The sequence below is a fragment of the Vicugna pacos genome, chromosome 14, assembly GCF_048564905.1.
Source record: "Vicugna pacos chromosome 14, VicPac4, whole genome shotgun sequence".
In the NCBI taxonomy this organism is placed as follows: domain Eukaryota; kingdom Metazoa; phylum Chordata; class Mammalia; order Artiodactyla; family Camelidae; genus Vicugna; species Vicugna pacos.
In genome coordinates, this window is record NC_133000.1 from 449,755 (window position 1) to 470,372 (window position 20,618).

The following is a 20,618-nucleotide window of genomic DNA, read 5'->3' on the forward strand; positions in this document are numbered from 1 at the left end:
ATTTAAAGTGTAAGATCTAGATACTGACATCAAATAAATAATGGCAGATAAGATTAAAAATAAACAATCATTTTATAAGCAATAGATTTGCCTTCAAACAGTTTTTTTTTCCAAGATTCAAAAGATTTATTTGAAAAAATCAGCACAGGACAAATATATCCTTAATATTCCTCCTCAGAATATTTGAATACTCAGAATCTATATGAAATGTAAACAGCAACTCTGGTTTCACAGGACATCAATGGTGCATACAGACGTGGATTCCAGCACCCGCCCTCCCCAAGGTACCACTCTGTCGGCCCCTCACTGACATCAGTCTTCACTAAGCTTCTATTTTTAGGGCAACTTGCACAAACTAAAAAACAAAGTCATTTTTATTTTTAAATGGCTGGGATTAGTCAAAGAAACCAAAGTATTACTGCTACAGCAAAGTTCAGTAAACCTTTAAGAGAATACCACTAATAACATTTTTAAATTATCCAAAATGATGTCTTTATTGAGATTAACTACACAGAATTCACAGTTCTAGGGCATACTTGTATTCAGCTAAGTCACAAACACATTTGAACATTCACAATGATGCGTGTCATCATTTCCATTCTAAACTACAAAGCTTATGAATGAAGAAAATACAAAAACCTCAAGTTTTACAAAAGAAAAACTTTAAAGTCTACATACAATAACAGTAAAACCATTTCTTCTAGGTAACAAGTAAAAGTGTAAAGGCATACCAATGAATTTTTTTTCTCTAAATAGCCAGGAATGAAAGAATGTTTAGTATCTACGACGCTTATTAGGGCCTTCAAAGTTGCTCCCTTGGTTCCCTCTGCCAAACCCCCCCGGACCACCACTCACGGGACCTACACCGCTCATCGGCGCTTGTGGGGTTTCAGAGCCCGTTCTACTACCCATGGGCGATCCCATCTGAGACGGCGGTCCTTGCGGAAATCTATCATTGTGCTACAGCACCACACAATAAATGTGAAGTCCATTTGGAACACGCCAAATACAAGTGACAAGAAAAATTGGCAAAATCCCAAGTGGTGGTGTCATGAAGTTCAGCAGAAAGTCCAGCAGAATCAGGATACACATAGAAGGAAGAAAGGAGCAATTTAATTAGTTACTACATAAAAAAATAAAAAATTTTTAAAAAGAAGCATCTGAATGAAGAGTTACATACTGCTAACGTTATGGCCCAATTTCATAAGCTGAATGCCATCTTAAACCTAATTAGTTATTATCACAGTATTCTGACTTTTCTCTGTTTAAAAGTTTAAACTCCATGTGACAGTCCTATGTAATAAAAATACTGTTGTTTAAAAATCAGAGATAAAACTGGGGAGGAACAGCATCACACTGTATGTAATGTAAAAGCAAACACAGAAACTTCAATAGCAACGCTTTTTAGCACAGAAAGCACTAGTACAAACACAGCTAAATTTTCAGCATAAACACTTTTGAGGTGTTTTTCTGTAAAGACTATTACTGGGGAAATAGATTTAGTTCTAAAAAACTGACAGTATGTACTACTAATAGCAGAATTAAACATCTGAATTATGTATTTTGAAAAACTTCACAGTAATAACCATATACATTAACCTCAAAGGTTGACCAGAACTCCCCATGTGCAGTAGTAAAATGTCACTGTGAAAAAGACCAAGGGGGATATTTGATAAATTTATCATTGCAGTGGGAGGTGTGGAAAAACAAGCCAATTACTTTTACTCCTAAGTTTCTGCGGATGATTCATTATATGCTACACAAAAACTTAACCAAAGCAGTACAAGTTTTTACTAGCTCTCAGACATTTTACTATGAAATAAAGCCTCCACTGAAGGAAATGGGTACGCTGAGTACCATGCACCACCCTATCACAGCAGGTACAGCAGGTGCAATTATCACGGCACTGCCTCTTCACCTCCCTAAGTGAACACTCACTTTAAAAAACTGTTAGCATATCCAATTTGTCTAAATTTGTTAAAGACTGCATTTACAGTAAGTAAGTTTTAAAGCAGCAGAACACTGCAGTCATCAGTTCTAGCTCACACCTCCCCTGCTCGCAGCTCCGCAGTCAGGAGGGTCTGGAGCTGATGGCAGGTCTGAGTCTGGCTGGCAGTGCCTTTCTTTCTTAGCAGCAATGGCGCCTTCAGATCTGTGGTTCCAGAACTCAACTGCCTTTTCAAAATACGCAATCAACCAACTTCCCTTATCTAAATGTTACTTAAAACAACCATGAACAAAAACAAAACAAGAAAATGTTTTACCAATAAAAGCCTCTAAAACAGTGATAGACATTGAGGGAAATGAAAAATGGTTAGTCCACTGATACTCAAGTACAGTATGAATTACAACTGAAAAGCATTTTTGTAATAACCCACACAAAGATATCTTCACACTCTCAAATCAAGACATGAAATTGTCTACTTCAAATTTAGTAACAACTATAATTAGTAAACCTGTAGTAAGAATGCAACAACATAAATTTAAAATATATTTTAAGCTTTAATGTAAATTACTTTACAGTTAAATTCTCTGAAATTAATCATAAGTGATCTTTTTATCAAAAACATTTACTGAAACCTGTGTTTTCACACGTATTGGAGTTTTATACCCCACCAAAGGTAAGGAGTCCACACAGGAAAACACAATCACGAAATATCTGACTGTTACGGTGATACTGGTAAGAAGTCTATACAAATTAAATTAAAAGCACTATAAAAATAACTGTAATTAATATTTGTATTTGCTATAAGCACTTAAGTACAGAAGCATGCCATGGATGACAATCCTAGCTCTCACGGTAAACTGTCTCTCATAAATCAACATCTAACCTCACAAAATTACCTTTTCTTCGCTGGATACGGATCTTTATGTTAAGTGTGAAGTTACCTTTGGGGCAGAAGTCTATTACTGAATATAATCGCAATAATGTGTGTGATACATTACCACTGCTCCATTATCTGGCATCATTGGAGTTCCCATATTTGCAGCTCCTTCTGGCCCCATGGCAGGACCAGGGCCCATTGGTGGGCCAGGGATAGTTGCTCTGTTGTTCATATTCATACCCATCATTGGAGGAGGACCTTGGTTCCCAGCAGGTGCTGGGCTAAACGCATCTACGCAAAACAATCTATACTTAGAGCTGTCCTATCTTAGTTGAGTAAACATCAAAAATTTAACAATACTTAAGCAATCTACACAGCAAGACTATTATCAAAATCATGTTACTTCCTTGAGAGCGAAACACTCAATTACCTACTCTGTATAGAGCGTTACATTCGCTAAACAAATGTACATAAACAAATGAGACAACTACCAATTATTTTAGCACACTTGAGCCTATAAAGGCTTGAAAGATTTTTTTTAATCAGTATTATTTGCTGCAGACTGCTTTTTAACCAAATACTCTCTTACAAGTGGTGACTACACTACTGTTTTAAATTAACAGCAAAGGATTAGCACTTAGGAAAACACTTAACTTTCTTATAGTCGTAACTAAAAACACTAGCATATAAATTGCATTGAATTCTGAAGAGAGAAACCATTTCCTCTAATATATTAAGCTCACTGTAAATAATTCTTGACTTACATAGTTACTGAACATCTCCCAAAATTATAGTAGGTACTGTTTAACTTTATGTTGAAATATCCAATTTAAACCAAAAAACTGAAATGAGTCATCATGATAAAACTTATTTCTAAAAGCAACTGCAACTAAATATAGATAAAATATTAATACAGCTATTTGAGTTTTTTTGACATGCTGAAATTCTGGAAATGACAACAATCAAACACTTCAAATTTTTTCATCAAAAGACATCCACCTAACTCATGTTAACTGCAAGAGTGTGTAAGCTGTAATAGCACATATGTTTATAATGGCCTCAAACAACATTTTTAGGTATCTTTGAATTTTTTCAAACTATTCACACTTGTTTATCATTAAAAATTCGTAACAAAGACTGGCTCTAACTTAGGAGTTTTCTTCTAGTATTTCATTACCGAGGTAAGTTTTATGACACTCAGAACTCAATTTCTCAAAAACACGTAACAGGAGTTGAAGTTTTCACTCAAACCCACAGCTCTACTCAGTATCGACTGCAGCTCAGCTCCACAGACGGCTGAGTCCAGGGAGCAGCTGAGAGGAGGAAGTCTTGCCCCTGCCAGCCTCCTCCCGCTCCCTCTGAACCCGGCCCCCAGGAGCCCAGCCACTTCCTAGGGAAGGAAGTGTTCCCTCAACCCCAATGCTCTTGCTGATAAATCTATACTTTACTTATCCAAGACTATTATTTCTATTCCTTTAGCATAGCTACCAACAAATTTTCACTAGACTTCCACAACATCCCCCACAATGAAAATGAGGAAGGGTGGAGACAGTATTTAGGAGGAATCTTGTCTCAACTTTCCCTCAAAAAGAACAGATCAAGAACTGGGTTTTGTTTTGTTTTTTCTTCTTTAATAGAACATAACTGTCACACTTGTGAGGTTCAAATATGACTATACAAGTATGGGTATAATAAAATAAGTAAAAAATATTTCTATCAACAGTTGGGAGTCTTATTTTTAGTAATTATGTCTTCCACCACATGGCTATAATTAAACTAAATTTAAAGATCTAAGGAATGCTATAATTATCAGGCCCCTTGAAAAGCAGTTTTGTAATCTATGTTCCACTTGATACACTGGTAATACACCAGAAAATCTACTGCCCTGTTCCGTCCGTGTAACTTGACAGGGTGCGCCAGCTCAGCAACGTAACAGCAACATGAGCTGCACAACAAGGACAACTCCATTAGGAAAAAGCAGAAAATTAAATCGAGTGGACGTTTGGAGGAGCTGACTAAGTGCTCAAATGTAAGTAAACATGCTCCTCTGGTGAATAAAACGCCATTAAAATTTTTAATTCTTGAATTTCTAATTAAATAAAGAATCTAAAGGTATATTCCCACATTTCTTCTGATAAAATTGCTTATCAAATAAAAAGTCAGAATGTTTTCAAGGTCTCTGAAATAGCAGAAGTTTTTCAAGTTTGGTTCTAATGTTAATGACAACCTAATAATTATAAGGACATTTCAAACTACCTGCAATCCGTACTAATCTCACACTGAAAGTCCTTAAAACCACCTGGATTATATTATATACCATCCCATAATATACTCTGAAAAAGACATAAATACTGAACTGTCTGTACATTCATTATACACTCAGCTGTGCTTCTCAATTTAAAGCTTCTCAAGTACTCTTAATTCACCAACTTTTTTCACGTACCCATTGTACTAACTTCACAACTACACTCTTTTTGTCAAGGGCCATGTTTTGTGTTTCCTCTGCACACCAGAGGTGCTCAGTAAGTACTTCCTGGCAGGTGAGAAAGGCGACCAGGTAAACAACAACTGCGTTAAAGATTCAGATTCTCTGACTGGCGTGAGAGGCTGGGGGCGGGTGGAGGGCTGACCACGGAAAATGCTCGATCCACACATTAGATGCCTGCAGACTTCTTATTCCGTACACTGCAAACACACTTTCAGTACAGTGTGGATCTTCTCAGTGGGTGCACATGTTATGCACACTGTAATGTTAAAGTAACATAATCCTTACAACAATATGCACATTTGAGTTATAGAAAAGATTTTAACCTCAGCTTCTGTGGGACAAGGTGAAACTAATATATAAAATTTAATTATTTACCTAATTTTCAAATGTATGACAATTCAAATTTAGTAAGAACTATGAAAACATCCCACACTTATTTTTCCCTTAGCTTACTTACTTGATAATGCTGCCCTGACAATCTGGTATTACAAGCAATCAGTATTAAAGATGCTAATATAAAGCACTTTCTTAAAAACGTTACAACAACTCTAAAGATACACATGAGCCTAAATATGCAAGACACATCTCATGTACTGACGTGTCGCAGTATCCCCCAAACAGGGCATTTCTGTGAGCGACACTGCGGGCTAGGGCAAAACAAGTTCAGCATTCAGTGAAACGAACAAAATTAGCTTCAAAGTTCCACAAAAAGTTACCTTAAAATAAAAATTTATAAATAGTCTCAGAAAGTTTAAAAACACAACTCAGAAATTTATCAAAATTCCAAGGTTAAGAAAAAAAGTCACTGAAGGCATGAAACTTAATTTTCAGAAATGCAACCACATAGCTGTGCTACACCATGCAATGGCTCAGTTAGGTTTCAGGTTACTTATCAAAACCTGGTTACAGGTTTCTTTTGTTAAATCTATTAAAACATAAATACATCTTTTAATTTTCAAATAAACAAAATAAAAATGTTCTTTCTAGGCATATATTTTTAATATACTGATATTTTTTCTCAATTTAATAAACGTAAGATATTTTCACCATTTACAAATGTTTTCAAATTTTAGTTCGTTACTCATATGCAGATACCACAAACAGCAAGTACACCTTCCCGAAAAACGACAATTAAGTTACAGAAGCCTCCGCTTCAGATCCCTACCTCCCATGTTTATTGCTCCACGGGGACCCATATCACCCATTCTCATTTCCTGTTCTCTCTGTAAGTAAACATAGTTGTCACAGTCAACCTATCGATCTTAGGACTTTACATTTCCCATCTAAAATCAAAAAGAAAAGAACAAATTGGGACATCATGTTCCATTAAAATATTTTAAAATTTCCAACATCATTTACTTAATCAGAATACTGGAAAGAAAATTCAGTTTCCCAGGCTTAATACCCTCCAAGTGTTTGAAGCACCAGTGTGTACTGTCAGATCATCAAGAGTCAGAGTACATAAAATCACAGACCGTTTCTAATGCTCTTATTCCGTGGATCATAGACACATGCCTCGGTTACAAGAGGAGAAACGCCCAGTAACGACAGTCGCCAGGACCACCTGTTTCTTCCTCCCAGGTCTCTGGCGTCTTAAACCGGAAATGACCGTTCCCACTTTTACATTTCAAACTATCCAAGCACACAACACAAACAGCTGTGGGGCACTCAGCTAAAAATAAGGTTACAGGCAACTTTCATTTTTGAAATACTGTAATTCATATTCCCACACACAAGCATTCCTTCACCGAGGATCTATGGATAACACCATCAAAGCCTGCACCACACACAAGCAGTTACTGAAAGCTCAACGTAACGCTGCTTCTTTTACTTGAACAAAGATTTTACTTGGAAACCTAAATAAAAGTGTTATTACACAGTTGGAAAGTTCTGAAACAAAATGCTCTTGAGGTTAACTATGACAAAAAAGGCCATACAAATGAACAAAATGTGTTACGTTTCGTACAGAAACTACTTCCTAAAAATTCATTTACCAACAACAGTTATACAGAATTAACTTCAATAAAACCTCTAGGTGAATCACTCAACATAATATGATTGAAATTTGCACTATTATTTAATAATCTTTTCCAATCAGACAAGTGTGTTAAATGCAGTAATCATAAAAAACATCCTGAGACAAAAGTAAAGAAAGCATAATTGTTCTACTTTTAAAAGCAGTTTTATTAAAATCGGTTTATTTAAAAAGAATATGAAATGAATATATGTATGTATATGCATGACTGGGACGCTGCGCTGTACACCAGAAACTGACACGTTGTAACTGACTGTACTTCAATTTTAAAAAATTAAATTAAAAAAATAAATAAAGTGGGTTGATTTAAAACACTGGTGAAAAGCACCTATGAAGCTAAAGAAAGGAACTAAAACCCTACAATGGATAAATGTCACTAAGCAGCAAATTGACTGTCCAGCTACTCTAATGGTGATGCCTCAAAAAAGCAAATCTTTAACGAAGCTATGGCACAAGAAACACACCACTTACACAGTATTGTGAAGAAATGTTAGCATGTTATTTAGAAAATTTTAATACCAAATCTTTCTCAAAGCTGCTTTTTAACTTTCCTAAAAATAAATGTCTTATCATAAAACATTTGGCTATCAATGGATACTACTATTAACTGGCAAAAAAGCTAGACTATTTGATAAAAACTGACTACTGATAAGATACATAATTTTCCAATTACAGGGAAAATGCTATTTATTCTACAGTCACACTTAGCACTTTTATCAATAAATCAAAACTAGTTGCAATTTCCTCGACACTAGAACCTACCGATAAAGTGGAGACTGTTTCAGCATACCCCAAGTGTTCCAGGTATTATTTACAGCAGATCCTTGTTATGAAAAGCTGGTTGCACTAGAGCAACAGATAGAAAAATACATGGTTTGTAGACCCGAACATTTTGGGGGGGACAGGGATTTAATTTCTATTTTTACTTTTGATTTGCCTTAACTATGCCAGATTAAGAATGCAATATCTAACCAGCAACATAGAGTAACTATTAACTGTCTCACTGAGACTTCAGTTTTCAAATCCCCTTCATACTCCAATGCCTTACCTGAAGGTCTGAGATTCATGGGGGTGGGGATGAGGCGGAGACAACCTTTTTACTGTCTCTTTATAATCTCAGCTTCACCTGTCACTTTCTGAAATAACAATGCTTAGAGCTTTATTATTCACAAAGTTCAGTACTTTTAAAAACTTCTTCTATTATTCTATTTCCTTCATTCATAGAATTCTGTGGAAGGCATATCAACACACTAAAGAGATCTACAGTTTTCAGTCAGCTATTCAACAGTGGCCGTAACATTCCCTTTTTGATGCTCTATTGTAAACTAGTTTCAGGCCTAAAATACCTTTCTTTAAATAAGATCATCAGAATGTCTTACAATAATCCATGCGAGTGTAGCGTATCACTAGGTTAAAATGACAATTCATGCTGTATATATACAGCATTTTTCACTGAACATACACACACTCAATTTAGGAATGTTGACATTTCCTTAAAGAAAATTGCTGAATACTACTTTACATAGCTATACTCACAAGATTAAGAAAAAGAGATGGTATAATTAGATGACAAATAATTTTTTAAGTATTTTAGAGCAAAAAGTTTTCAGCCTCCTAGTCATGTCTTAAGGATGCTACTATAACTTTCCATAAATCCACTGCTAAAGACTTCTGGTAAAATGCGAGGCAGAGGTATTATCTAAGGGTAGTGTTATCAACAGAAATCACAATATTACTTCTCATCATAACCTGATACATCAATATCAATCAGGAGAATCACCGATTCTCTGTAACTGTGTACTCACCCAAAAACCAATACACAAGGCCCTCATTTCTTCAAACTACTTCTAATACATTTTAAATCAGAACTGACACATACTGTATATTTTAATACAATGATTGGAAATGATGCTTTATTAATTACTTTACCCAAAATTGTGGTTTTACATGCAATAACTTGTATGTAAACAAAATCTCAAAGAATGCAGTGCAGTAAAAAGGATCAAGCTATGATGAAAACTGTTTTAGTTTAATTCAATACATCCTCACAGCAACTCTGTCAAGTAAGGTCTACTTTTATCCTATTTTAGAGATCATAAAGCTGAGGCACACAGCCATTCAGTAACTTACCCAGGGTCACACATACAGTAAGTGGCTCAGCTGACTATAAAATTCTGCCAAAACAGAATTCAAAGAATCTTCTCCTTCACAAGACACCTTCATTTTTCAATAATTCCAATAAAGACTAACAAAAGGCAAGATTTTTTAATGAAGTTTTACAATGTTTACAAGAAAACATGCCTTCTGATTAAATGAATTATGCATACATGCTCCTGAAAGCTGGTCACTGAAATATGCTTAAGTTCATAGCTGACTAGAAAAGAAAGCAATGCATGACTGATCCCAGCCCCGCGCACCAAAGCAGGGCTCTGCTGATGGGTTCTCACGCTGTGGGTTCTCACGCTGTGGCTCACGGAACGCCAAGAAGTGCACAAACTATCTCATGTCTCACTACCATGAGAACAGTTGTAACACTGGTCTAATTGGACTTTTCACTCGAGACACTCATGAGGATGGTGCAAAAACAACAGTGAGCAAAACCCCTGGTGTTTTAACACAAATCAAGACACTTGCACTCAAGTTTTACTAGTAATCACTCTATTCTTCACATTTCATTACAACTGGTTAAAAAATTTCAACTATGAATACCTGGATGAAGCAGTAAAAATTATTATTATGTCACTATCTTTGGGTATGTCTTTATTATTCTAGGCAACAAAAAAGGTACATAGATGAAGCACTTCTGCTCATTCTGAAGTAGAGTGGTTATCTCAAGAAAAACCTCCTGTGACTGGGTTGCAAGCTGAATTAAGACACATTTTCCTGGAGCAAAAGTTTACTTGAGATAGCATTTGACAGACAAACAGATTACTGATCTGTGTATCTGGCAGGCATTTTCTGACGAGCTCAGTGGTGGATATTAAGAAATGTAATTTGTTTTTAATTCTGTATAATAATGGATCAATATTTTCCAACATGACATGACAAACCTCGTGCGCAGGTAAAAGATCCATTCAAAGGTCAAGGCAGACTGTGGATTCTACTGCAAAAGGGTACTTTTACGAAACTATTGCTTGTAAAGTTTTACTGCAGAATCCAACAGGAACATTCACAATTATCTGGAAAGGTTAAAATATATCAACTTGTCTCCATTTAATAATGACCTATTCATGTGAAACCAGATTTTCTTCATGTACTTTAACCAAAAGAGCATTTTGCAATAGATGGAATGAATGCAAAAGCAAATATGGGAAGTCAGCCATTTCCTTAAAGTCAAACATTAAACAGATTCACAAAACAGTGAAACACTACCACTCTTCCCACTACATAAAGCGGAGCATTAAAGAAATTTGCAAAAAATGCAAAGTTAAAGCCACTCTTCCCACTATAACCCATTTCCTTTCAAATTCCTTTTAGTTTCTATTATGGTAAACACCGATAAAACCTAAACGAAAGTTCTTTGGGGTCTTCAACAACTTTTAACAGCTTATAGAAGGATTTGAAACCAAAAAGTTTGATAACAACTCTTTTTAAGTTCCAGTCAGCATCAGTTCACAAAAATGTAAAGGAGCATAAAATTTGCACTAAACCAATGCACTCTAAAGTGCAGAACTTGACTTTTTTTATGTAGAATATTGATTTTGTTCCTTTAATACTTAATACTTAGGATATCAATCTGTGATTTTGAAGACATTTGGGGGTCCTTTTTTAGATACTCTGATTTAAAAAAAATAAAATGGTGTCAATATCAGGCTAAAATAAGGTACAATCTGAATGCCTAAGGTTTAAGAGACAGTGGAACCAAACAAATACTGACTTTCCGTAACGATCAACTGGAACAACCACCAATGACAAGGTCTGTTCAGCTAAGACCCTGATCCATCTAAATTCTTGTCTGAGTGAAGAGTCTTAACGGCAACAAAAACTACTCTTCTTTAATTTGCAAACACCGCTCACATAGAAACTTCTAAGGATTGTCTAAAGATCTTCATGTGCCACTTAGGTTCCCTGTTATAATAAAGGAAATACTAAAAATCATGGTATAAAAATACTGAAACAGAATTTTTAAATCTTCCAAAGAAAATATAATTCTAGAGAAACGTGTAAGTTCTGGCAAGTAACAATATTCAATCTTTTCTCATCATTAAATATTCCTAAAATTTTTCCTAAATATAAATTACTTTTAGGACTTGAAAATATGTATTTTCCTTTACTAGAGAAGTTTACATGAAAGAATAATAGGATGATTAGCTAGCTAGTCAAACGTTCATTGGAGAAATTAAGAAGAAACCGTCAATATCTGAAAAATACTAGGAACAAATACAATATATTTAAAAGTAAAAAAGCAGAATAAAAGTCAAATATGTAAAAAAAAAAAAAAAAACAAAGGTAAAAAGAAAAAAAAGAAAAGCAAGTCACTTTGCCAAAAAATTACTCATTTAAAATCTGCTGAGATACTGAAAGGTGTACATCAAGAAACTAATCTTTTAATAAAATAATTTTAAACTAAAAAGAAAAATAAAACATGTTCCCACTAATAGTGCTCAAATAGCATGTAAATTTCCAACATAACCAACAGACAATGCTTGAAGACTTAACATTTTTAATGCAAGCAATCAAAAACATACTGAGCTGAAATGAAACTGCTCTGACATTTCATCATTCATTTGTTTGTTTAGGGCAGAAGTCAACAGACTTTTTCTATAAAAGGCCAGGTAAAAAATATTTCATCTTTGGAGCCATGTGGTGTCAGCGGAAATGTCTCAGGTCTGCTGTTAAACGAAGGCAGCCTGGATACGTGAGCAAGTGGACGTATGTTTCAGTAAAACTACCTGTGAGGTCAGAATGTCATGTAAAAATAAAACTTCCCAGACATTTTATCACTAACTGCTATGTGGGGAGGTGGAAAAAAAGTTTAAGTGACGTAAGAAAATCTTTAAAATATATAATCCATGGTGGTTTTTCTTCCCTTCAGTCTGAACACATGCATTCCAAAATTTCTGCACCCATGAGTATTGAGGGAATGTTCCTCAGTTTTATGATTGCTAAAATGGAACTTTACATCACAAATCATTAGGAAACTGCAAATTAAAAACTAGATATCATAACACACATATTAGGATGTCCAAAATCCCACACAATGACAGCATGAAATGCTGGTGAGGCTGGCGAGGACGTGGAGCAACAGGAACTCTCATTCATCACTGGTAGGAGTGCAAAACGGTATGTCCACTTCGGAAGAGAACACAACAGTTTCTTACAAAACTATACATACTCTTACCATATGATCCAGCCATCATGCCCCTCAGTATTTACCCAAAGGAGCTGAAAGCATGTCCACACAAAAACCTGCATGTGGATTATTTATAACAGCTTTCTTCAAAACTGCCAACCAAGACGTCCTCCTTCAGTGGGTGAAGCGATAAACAAGGTGTGGTACCTCCGGATGATGGATTATTATTCAATGTTAAAGAAGAAATGAGCTATCAAGCCATGAAAAAACACAGAGGAGGAACTGGACTTAAATGCATATTACTAAGAAGCCCCTATGAAAAGGCTACATCCTATATGACATTCTGGGAAAGGCAAAAATATGGAGGCAGGAGAAGAATCAATGACAGCCAGGGACTGTGGGAAGGGGTAGGGCCTGGGAGGTGAGGTCACTCTGTGCAAGACTATAAAGGGGGCACGGGCCCTGACCCAGAGAACGCACAACCCCACGTGTTAACTATGAACTTGTGTCAGGGCAGGACAGCGGATTCCCTCTGTGCTATGGGAATCTGACGGCAAAGGGGACTGTACGTATGGGGCAGGGGGCCGGGGGGAATCTCTGTACCTTCTGCTCAATTTGCTGTGAAACTAAACCTACTCTAAAAAACAACCTTTATTAAAAAAAAAACTTTAAGATGTTTCTTTTCAAATAACAAATTATATCTTGACTTATATCACAACTCTGAGTTATGAGATAGTGAACATTTGTTGTTAAATATCAAATCAGAAACAGAGGGAACCACAAACAGAAACAGCAGGCTTCATTCTTAGCTTGCCATGCCCAGTAAACACACACGCCTCTTAACCTACACTCACTCAACAGTGTTTAAAGCCTGGTTCAGGTAACTGAGTGAACAGGTTGTTCTGACGTCACTGTCAACTTCAACCGACCATGCAGCAAAATTGACTATTACTTTTCAATACGCAGGGTGGCTTTCTAGTTGAAGATGAATTAAATGTAACTACATATATTCTAACACGCATCAGGAGACAGAAGGGAATAAATATTATTTAATTGTCTTAAATAAACTTCTATTCAGCTAAGAATTTTATTTTTAATCTATATACCTGAGGAACATTTTCAAGATTATCACTTTCAATTGTCACGCCAAGCTCCCTCTGAAAAGCTATTTTTCAAAACTGAAATTAGTTAGGAATGCTTACTCTTCACATTTAGTTATTTTATCCCAAACTCCCAAAGAAATGAGCGATAGTGACACCAGCTACAATACCGAAGTAACACGTTTAACAGCATCTCACCCAGGCTCACGTGACGCTGCCGACTGGCCTGCACCTCCTCCCCTGTAATCTGCTGCCCAGTGCATGTCCACACCAGACTCGCAGCAGCTCCCACGACTGGACAGATCAAGGTACAGATGAAACAAAGGGACAAACTTAAGCATCACAAGCGGCAATTCCAAACTGGTCCCACCAGCACCCGAAAGCAATTAAATCACATGTTCCAGTGTATGAAGAATTAAGTACGTGTTCAGTATTTAGTAGAGAAGAGCACCTTTGTCTGTTTGTGATACTAGACATTAAACTAATCATCTCAGTAGTCTACCAGAAGCCTTCACATTCTAATTATATACTGTTTCTAAGTAGATCACTCTTAGCAACAGATTTAATACACATTAATGTTTAAAATATTTAAGTGGTAACTAAATACAATTCAAAGTTACTTAAAATTTACAATTACAAGAGAAACTACTATACAAGCATTTCAACTGTTTAAAAGCAAGATTTAGAAAAAGCAGTAATACGCCAAATTAAGAAGTTGTATGTTGAGAATCATGGTAAATTTACAACCAGAAAACACAGGATTTTAAACGTAGTTCAGCGTAGTGGAGAAGATTATGAGCCAAAGAGGCAAACTTACCCATATATTTTCCATGACTTGAAATTCTAGACAAAAGTAAGTGCACTTCACCAGCAGTGCACGTGCACAAACCCAAGGTCCCACTCCCCACCTTGAGTGGTCAGTTACACATGGATACTGACATTCACACTTATCTAATTTGATTTGGTAGAAAATTCTGACATTTCAGGTGACACTACAGAGCTTCACTGTCCTCATACAAAGTACAGAAGATACTGGATATTGACTGATCTAAAAAAAAAAATTTATTTTTACATGATCACCCTGCAGGACAACTCCTGTTAAGGGGCTCTAAATACTACATTAAGAAATAACAAAGCAGAAGTACCACGTTTTTACGTCTTCCTAGAATCCTTTGTTATTGACTCAAAGTATTTAATAACTGAACAAAATTCCTATTATTTGTACTGCATGCAGTTGGACATTTAACAAAACATGTTCAGGGGAGTAAGAGGTAGAGCTCAGTGGCGGAGTGTGTGCTTGGCGTGCACAAGGTCTTGGGTTCAACCCCCAGTGCCTCCATTAAGGCGGAAAAAACAAAACAAGAAACATGTCCACTTTACTTGAATAACTGTGTTCAGTAATCTTGACCCTCCTCTTCTCCAGCCCCTCTAAAAAAAGTAAACATGAGCTAAAATATCTTACCATTCTGAACCAAATAAGATTAGACAAACTTACCATTTCAAATGAAAAGACATGAGGGTGACACCTATAACAGTGGAATAATAAATCAATTACATCAGTTTAAAATATACACCCAAAATACAGCCCCACAACAGTGCTGAGACCACGCACTTAGTCTTCAGTAGACAATTTTCTGTGAACTCTCAGAACTCTTCAGCTGTGTCTCTTAACCTACCCAACAAGGTCCTCTGTACCTAAAAACGCTCTAAAACCCTCAAAGATGTGACACTGGGCTTTACTCCCGTGTCCTCTACAGAATGCAGGACTGTTCTGAACACAGGAGAACAGTGAACAAATTTTTCTTACTAAATGGAACCTCCAGTTTTCCTGCAAGTCGAACAATCTTGAAGGGATATTCAAGTGGTAGCCACATACTAAAAAGTTACAAGTGCTGGAAACCATGCACAAAAAAAAGGGTTACTTTACTGTTCTTTAAAATGTACTCTTCATCATGTGATTCCATCATGAGTCCACAAAACTACATCAACATCTGCATCTCAATGCCACCTGTGTGTCAGAACCATGAATGTCAACACCTGAGACTTCAGCAGTCAATAAATAGTGAGGTTTGGTGGCTCATTAAAAAACACTGAAAACCATATAATTGAGTTGCACATTGGCATTTGAAAAATAAGACATCAACTATTTAATTCTCTTAGTTTACATCTACGTTATTACAATATTAACAAAAACAAGATTTCTGACCTCAAAAAACTCAGAGACGTAAGTACTGGGCAGCAGTGTTAGAAAATAATTTGAAGGCAGTATGAAAAGTACTAATAAAGAATCATTTTTAAAATGATACAGGATCACTGCTGGGACAAGTAGTCAGAGGAGGTTATCCATGCCCTGAGTATACACAGACATTTCTGGAATATGAACCTCTTTTTGAAACACTAATGGAAGGTAAGACCAAAAAAGAGTCATCTAATATGACTGACATGGAAGTAAGTCCAACAAAGTGTCCTCTGATGAAGTGTATAAAAAATATAAAAGGGCTCAGTAATCATTTCCATCTGGATTCATTCATAAGACTTACAAATATGAACGATAAACCAGAGGAGGAAAATGTTACTTATAACCGTGACATATGATTAGGGTGACCACACATTCTGATTTGCCTAAGATAGCCTAACTTAAGCCTGATATTAAAAAAAAAAAAGTGATTTTACATAGCACTCATGTTCACTTGTCCTAGTTTGAATGAAAATTTTACTTTTCCCTACAAATGATTAGACAGTATAAAAATTTTCAAATAATCCTTTTGAGAAGTAATCAAAGATGTCAACAGCTGATTAAAATTGACATATTATCTTCAACTCAAATACCCCAAATTGTCAAAATCCTAAAGATCACTTCCAAGAGTGCATGTTAACATTAAAAACATTTATCTTTGTCTTCATTTGACTACGAAAGTTCTAAGTTCCAATTATGTACCATCCCAAAATTCAGAAAACTTCTTGGCTCACTGTATGGAACCAATTAAATTATTTCATTCAGCAAATAAATGAAAACATATTAACAACAAAAAAACTGGTCATAACTAGAGCATTCTGTGAGACCACTGCAATGTAACTGTTCTTATCCATTTAGATTTTCACCATCATGTGAAAACCACCAGAAGCAGGTTGCCACTATATCAACAATAGGTACTAACCTGGCTAGCAGGTCACACCTACCATCTGGCACCAAACCCTGCAGCAAGTAAGTCTTCAGTTATTTCCACAGCCTGATCAAGAGGTTGTAAGAGCTTGTGTCAGGGGTTTAGCCTTCCAAAAACACAATCTTCTACTGCAATACAACCAAATCACCAAATAATGTACTGAAAGAGAAGTTATGGCCATATGAAAACCACAAAATGGCAACTTCTCTCAAAAATTCACAAACCATTTCAGAAAACACACTTGTACCCACTCATTAAGTGACAACTGGGATCAGTTCTCTCTGTCAGCACCTAGAAATGAAATTTTATTACTGCCTAGAGTTTCTGCTCTGAATTTTGTACACGGGACGGGGGGGGTTATAAGTAAATCACAGAGTGATGTTAATAGAAACAATACTCACTCAAGAAGCAGGAAAAGACTGACACAAAATTAAACAGGCCAAACCTGGCAATCCTTATCTGAAAGAACAATGCTGTTGTCTCTACTGTCTGACATTAGCAAGGTCTGAAAGCTCCAGGACATCGGCTGCGGGCAGTGCGGGACACCTATCAGCTCTTCCCTTAATTTCTGCCCTGACACCCCAGACTACCAAAGAACCTTCTGGACACTGACTTGAATTCTTCAGAAACCTTGGTTCTAGGATATGAGGTGATCTGCTCAATTAGCATTCTAAAAACACTGAAAAAGAACATATAAATTAATTAAATTGCACTTCAGTCCACAAACTTTATGAGTTTGGTTAACATGAGACACTTATTATAGATTCCACCCCAGCGCTCAGACTGGCCCTAGACTAGAGGTCAGCAAACATTTCTGGTAAAGGGCCAGACAGTGTTTCAGGCTCTGCTGGCCAGTCTCACAATGATGTCGTAACTAGTCAGCCCTGCCATCTGTGGGCAAAGTGCCATAAACAAAGCATAAATAAGGCTGTGTTCCCATAAAACTGTTCCAAAAACAGGTAGTGCTCATATTTGGCCTGGCTTAACCTAGTCTGCCGACCTCCAGGATAGATGAATCATTTGAAACAATACCCTCTCCATACACAGGATGAAAGCTCAACTAAAAGTTGCCACACCACGATCCCACAGAGCATGACTCCCGTAGAACGCAGTGCTACTTACACTGTTAACTGCATAAATCCTGTCTGCCACGTCAAGTGACCCTGAGCTCTGCCTTCACTCAAACTCCCCAGGCCCCATGAAAATTCACCACTACTACCATTCTCATTTCAACATATGTCTCACTTCAACGCATGGCCACAGGTTGTCTTTGCTCAGGAAAATAAGCAGGTGGAAGAGCTTTCTAAAACGCAGATACCACGGCTCTAAGCCACACCCACGAGACTGGATCTCAGGCATTTTCTTTTTTAAGTTCCACAGACCTGCTGCAAGGGTTGAAAACTACTGGATTTAGTCAAAACTGTGATCAATGGACAACCCATCAGAATCTACTGAGACCACAAAATAAATCAATTTGTAGGATGGAGACCTGAAAACCCTCATTTTTTAAAAGCTCCCTGTGTTCACTATGTACTATTTGAAACCACCGTGGAAGAGGCATTACACTCTTAGCCTGGCTACATCTGCTCAGTGCTTTTGGCCTCAGTGATCAATAATCCCAGGGAGTTACAGCGGAGCACCTCTGCCAAAGGAAGACAGGTCCCGTCTGAGCATGTAACACACGTTTATCTTCAGGTTTATCGTGAACATGTGCTCATTATCCCAGGTTATTCCACCCTACTCAAACACAAGTAAAAACTCTTCAATATCAATTAATATATATATATATATGCATACATAAATTATGTGTGTATATATATATATATATATGTCTTGAAACAGATCTGAGGGGCAACTCTTTTCTTCACTAAAAACCAAACATTAATATTTACTACGCCAGAGATTTCCAGTCAAGATGGTGGAGTGGTAGGACCACGAGCTCACCTCCCCTCGCAACTACAATGAAATCACAACTGAATGCTAAACAACCATCAAAAACAGACTGGAACCTAGCAAAACAGATGTGCAACTGGAAACATAAAGAGGGAACCACAGCAGGACAGTAGGAGAGGTGTACTAGCGATATAATTGGGCCCCATAACCCCAGATGGGCGACCCACAAGCTGAAGAACAGTGAAGCCGCAGAGGCCCTCCCATGGGAGTGAGAGCTCTAAGCCCCGCGTCGGGCTCCCCAACCCGGGTTCCGGCACTGGTAAGAGGAGGAGACCCCAGGACATCTGCTTTTGAAAGCCAGGGGGCTTGGCTCCGGGAGCCCCACAGGACTGGAGGAAACTAAGACTCCATTCGCTTGGAAAGCAAACACAGAAACTCAGAAACTCGAGTGTACCAGGTCCAAGGGCAGAGGCAGTGATTTCCTAGGAACCTGGGCCAGACCTGCTGGCTGGATTTGGAGGCGTACGGGACAGCTGCGGCTCACTCAGAGAACATAAAGCTGGTGGTGGACATTCCAGGAGTGTTCATCTACATGAGCTTTCCTGGAAGCTGACATCTCGACTGGATCATTAGCACCAAGACCTAGCGCCACCCAACAGCAGATTCCTAAGCCACAAAGGCCTCTAGACACAGCCCTACCCACCAGAGGTCCAGGACCAAGCTTCACCCACCCAGCAGTGTGCAGGCCCCGGCTCCTCCTGCCAGGAAACCTGCATAAGCCTCTAGTCCAGCCTCATCCACCAGGGGCAGATGCCAAAAATAAGAAAACAACAATCCCAAAGCCTGTGGAAGGAATCCACAAACACACAGAAAGATAGACGATATGAGGTGGCAGAGGAATATCTCCCAGGCCAAGGCACAAGATAAAATCCCAGAAGAAGAAATAAGTGATGAGGAGATAAGCAATTTATCTGAGAAAGTTTAAAGTAATGATGGCCAAGATGTTCAGAGAACTCAAGAGGAGTATAGATGCACAGAGCGAAGTTTTTAGCAAAGAGTTGGAAAATTTAAAGAACACCCAAACAGAGCTCAAGAATAAAATCACGGAAATGAATAACACACTAGAAGTTACCAAGAATAGACTAAATGAGGCAGAAGAATGGATCAGTGAGCTGGAAGACAGATTAGTGGAAATCACTCCTGCAGAACAGAAAAAAGAAAAAAGAATGAAAAGAAATGAGGATAGTTTAAGAGAACTCTGGAACATGAAGCACACTAATATTCACATTATAGGGGTCCCAGAAAGAGGAGAGAGAAAGGACCTGAGAAAATTTTTGGAGAGATAATCACTGAAAACTTCCCCCAAACGGGGAAAGGAAACAGTCACCCAAGTCCAGGAAGCACAGAGAGTTCCACATAGGACCAACCCAAAGAGGAACACACCAACACACATAGTCATCAAACTGCCAATAATTAAGGATAAGGAGAAAATATTAAAATTAGCAAGAGAAAAGCAACAAATAACATACAAGGGAATTCCCAGAAGGTTATCAGCTGAATTTTCAGCAGAAACTCTAAAGGCCAGAAAGGAGTGGCATGATATTTAAAGTGATGCAAGGGGGAAACTTACAACCAAGAATACTCTATTCAGCAAAGCTCTGACTTGATGGAGAAATCAAAAGCTTCACAGATAAACAAAAGCTGAAAGATTTCAGCACCACCAAACTAGCTTTACAACAAATGTTAAAGGACTTTCTCTAGTCATCAAGCATTAGAAAAGAGAACAAAAAGAAGAAAGAGGGGAAAAAAAAGAGAGAGAG

General features: G+C 37.3%; 1 protein-coding gene across 1 annotated transcript in view; it reads right to left on the reverse strand.

The window, feature by feature from the left end:
- Positions 1–356: 356 nt before the first annotated feature.
- PSPC1 (paraspeckle component 1) overlaps positions 357–20,618 on the reverse strand; it is a 53,737-nt gene continuing 33,475 nt past the window's right edge. The window contains exons 7-9 of the mRNA XM_072975924.1: positions 6,479–6,536; positions 2,947–3,116; positions 357–960 (exon numbers count right to left, since the gene is read on the reverse strand). Coding sequence (XP_072832025.1) covers positions 775–960; positions 2,947–3,116; positions 6,479–6,536 — 414 coding nt within the window. The 3' untranslated portion in view covers positions 357–774. The remainder of the gene's footprint in view (positions 961–2,946; positions 3,117–6,478; positions 6,537–20,618) is intronic.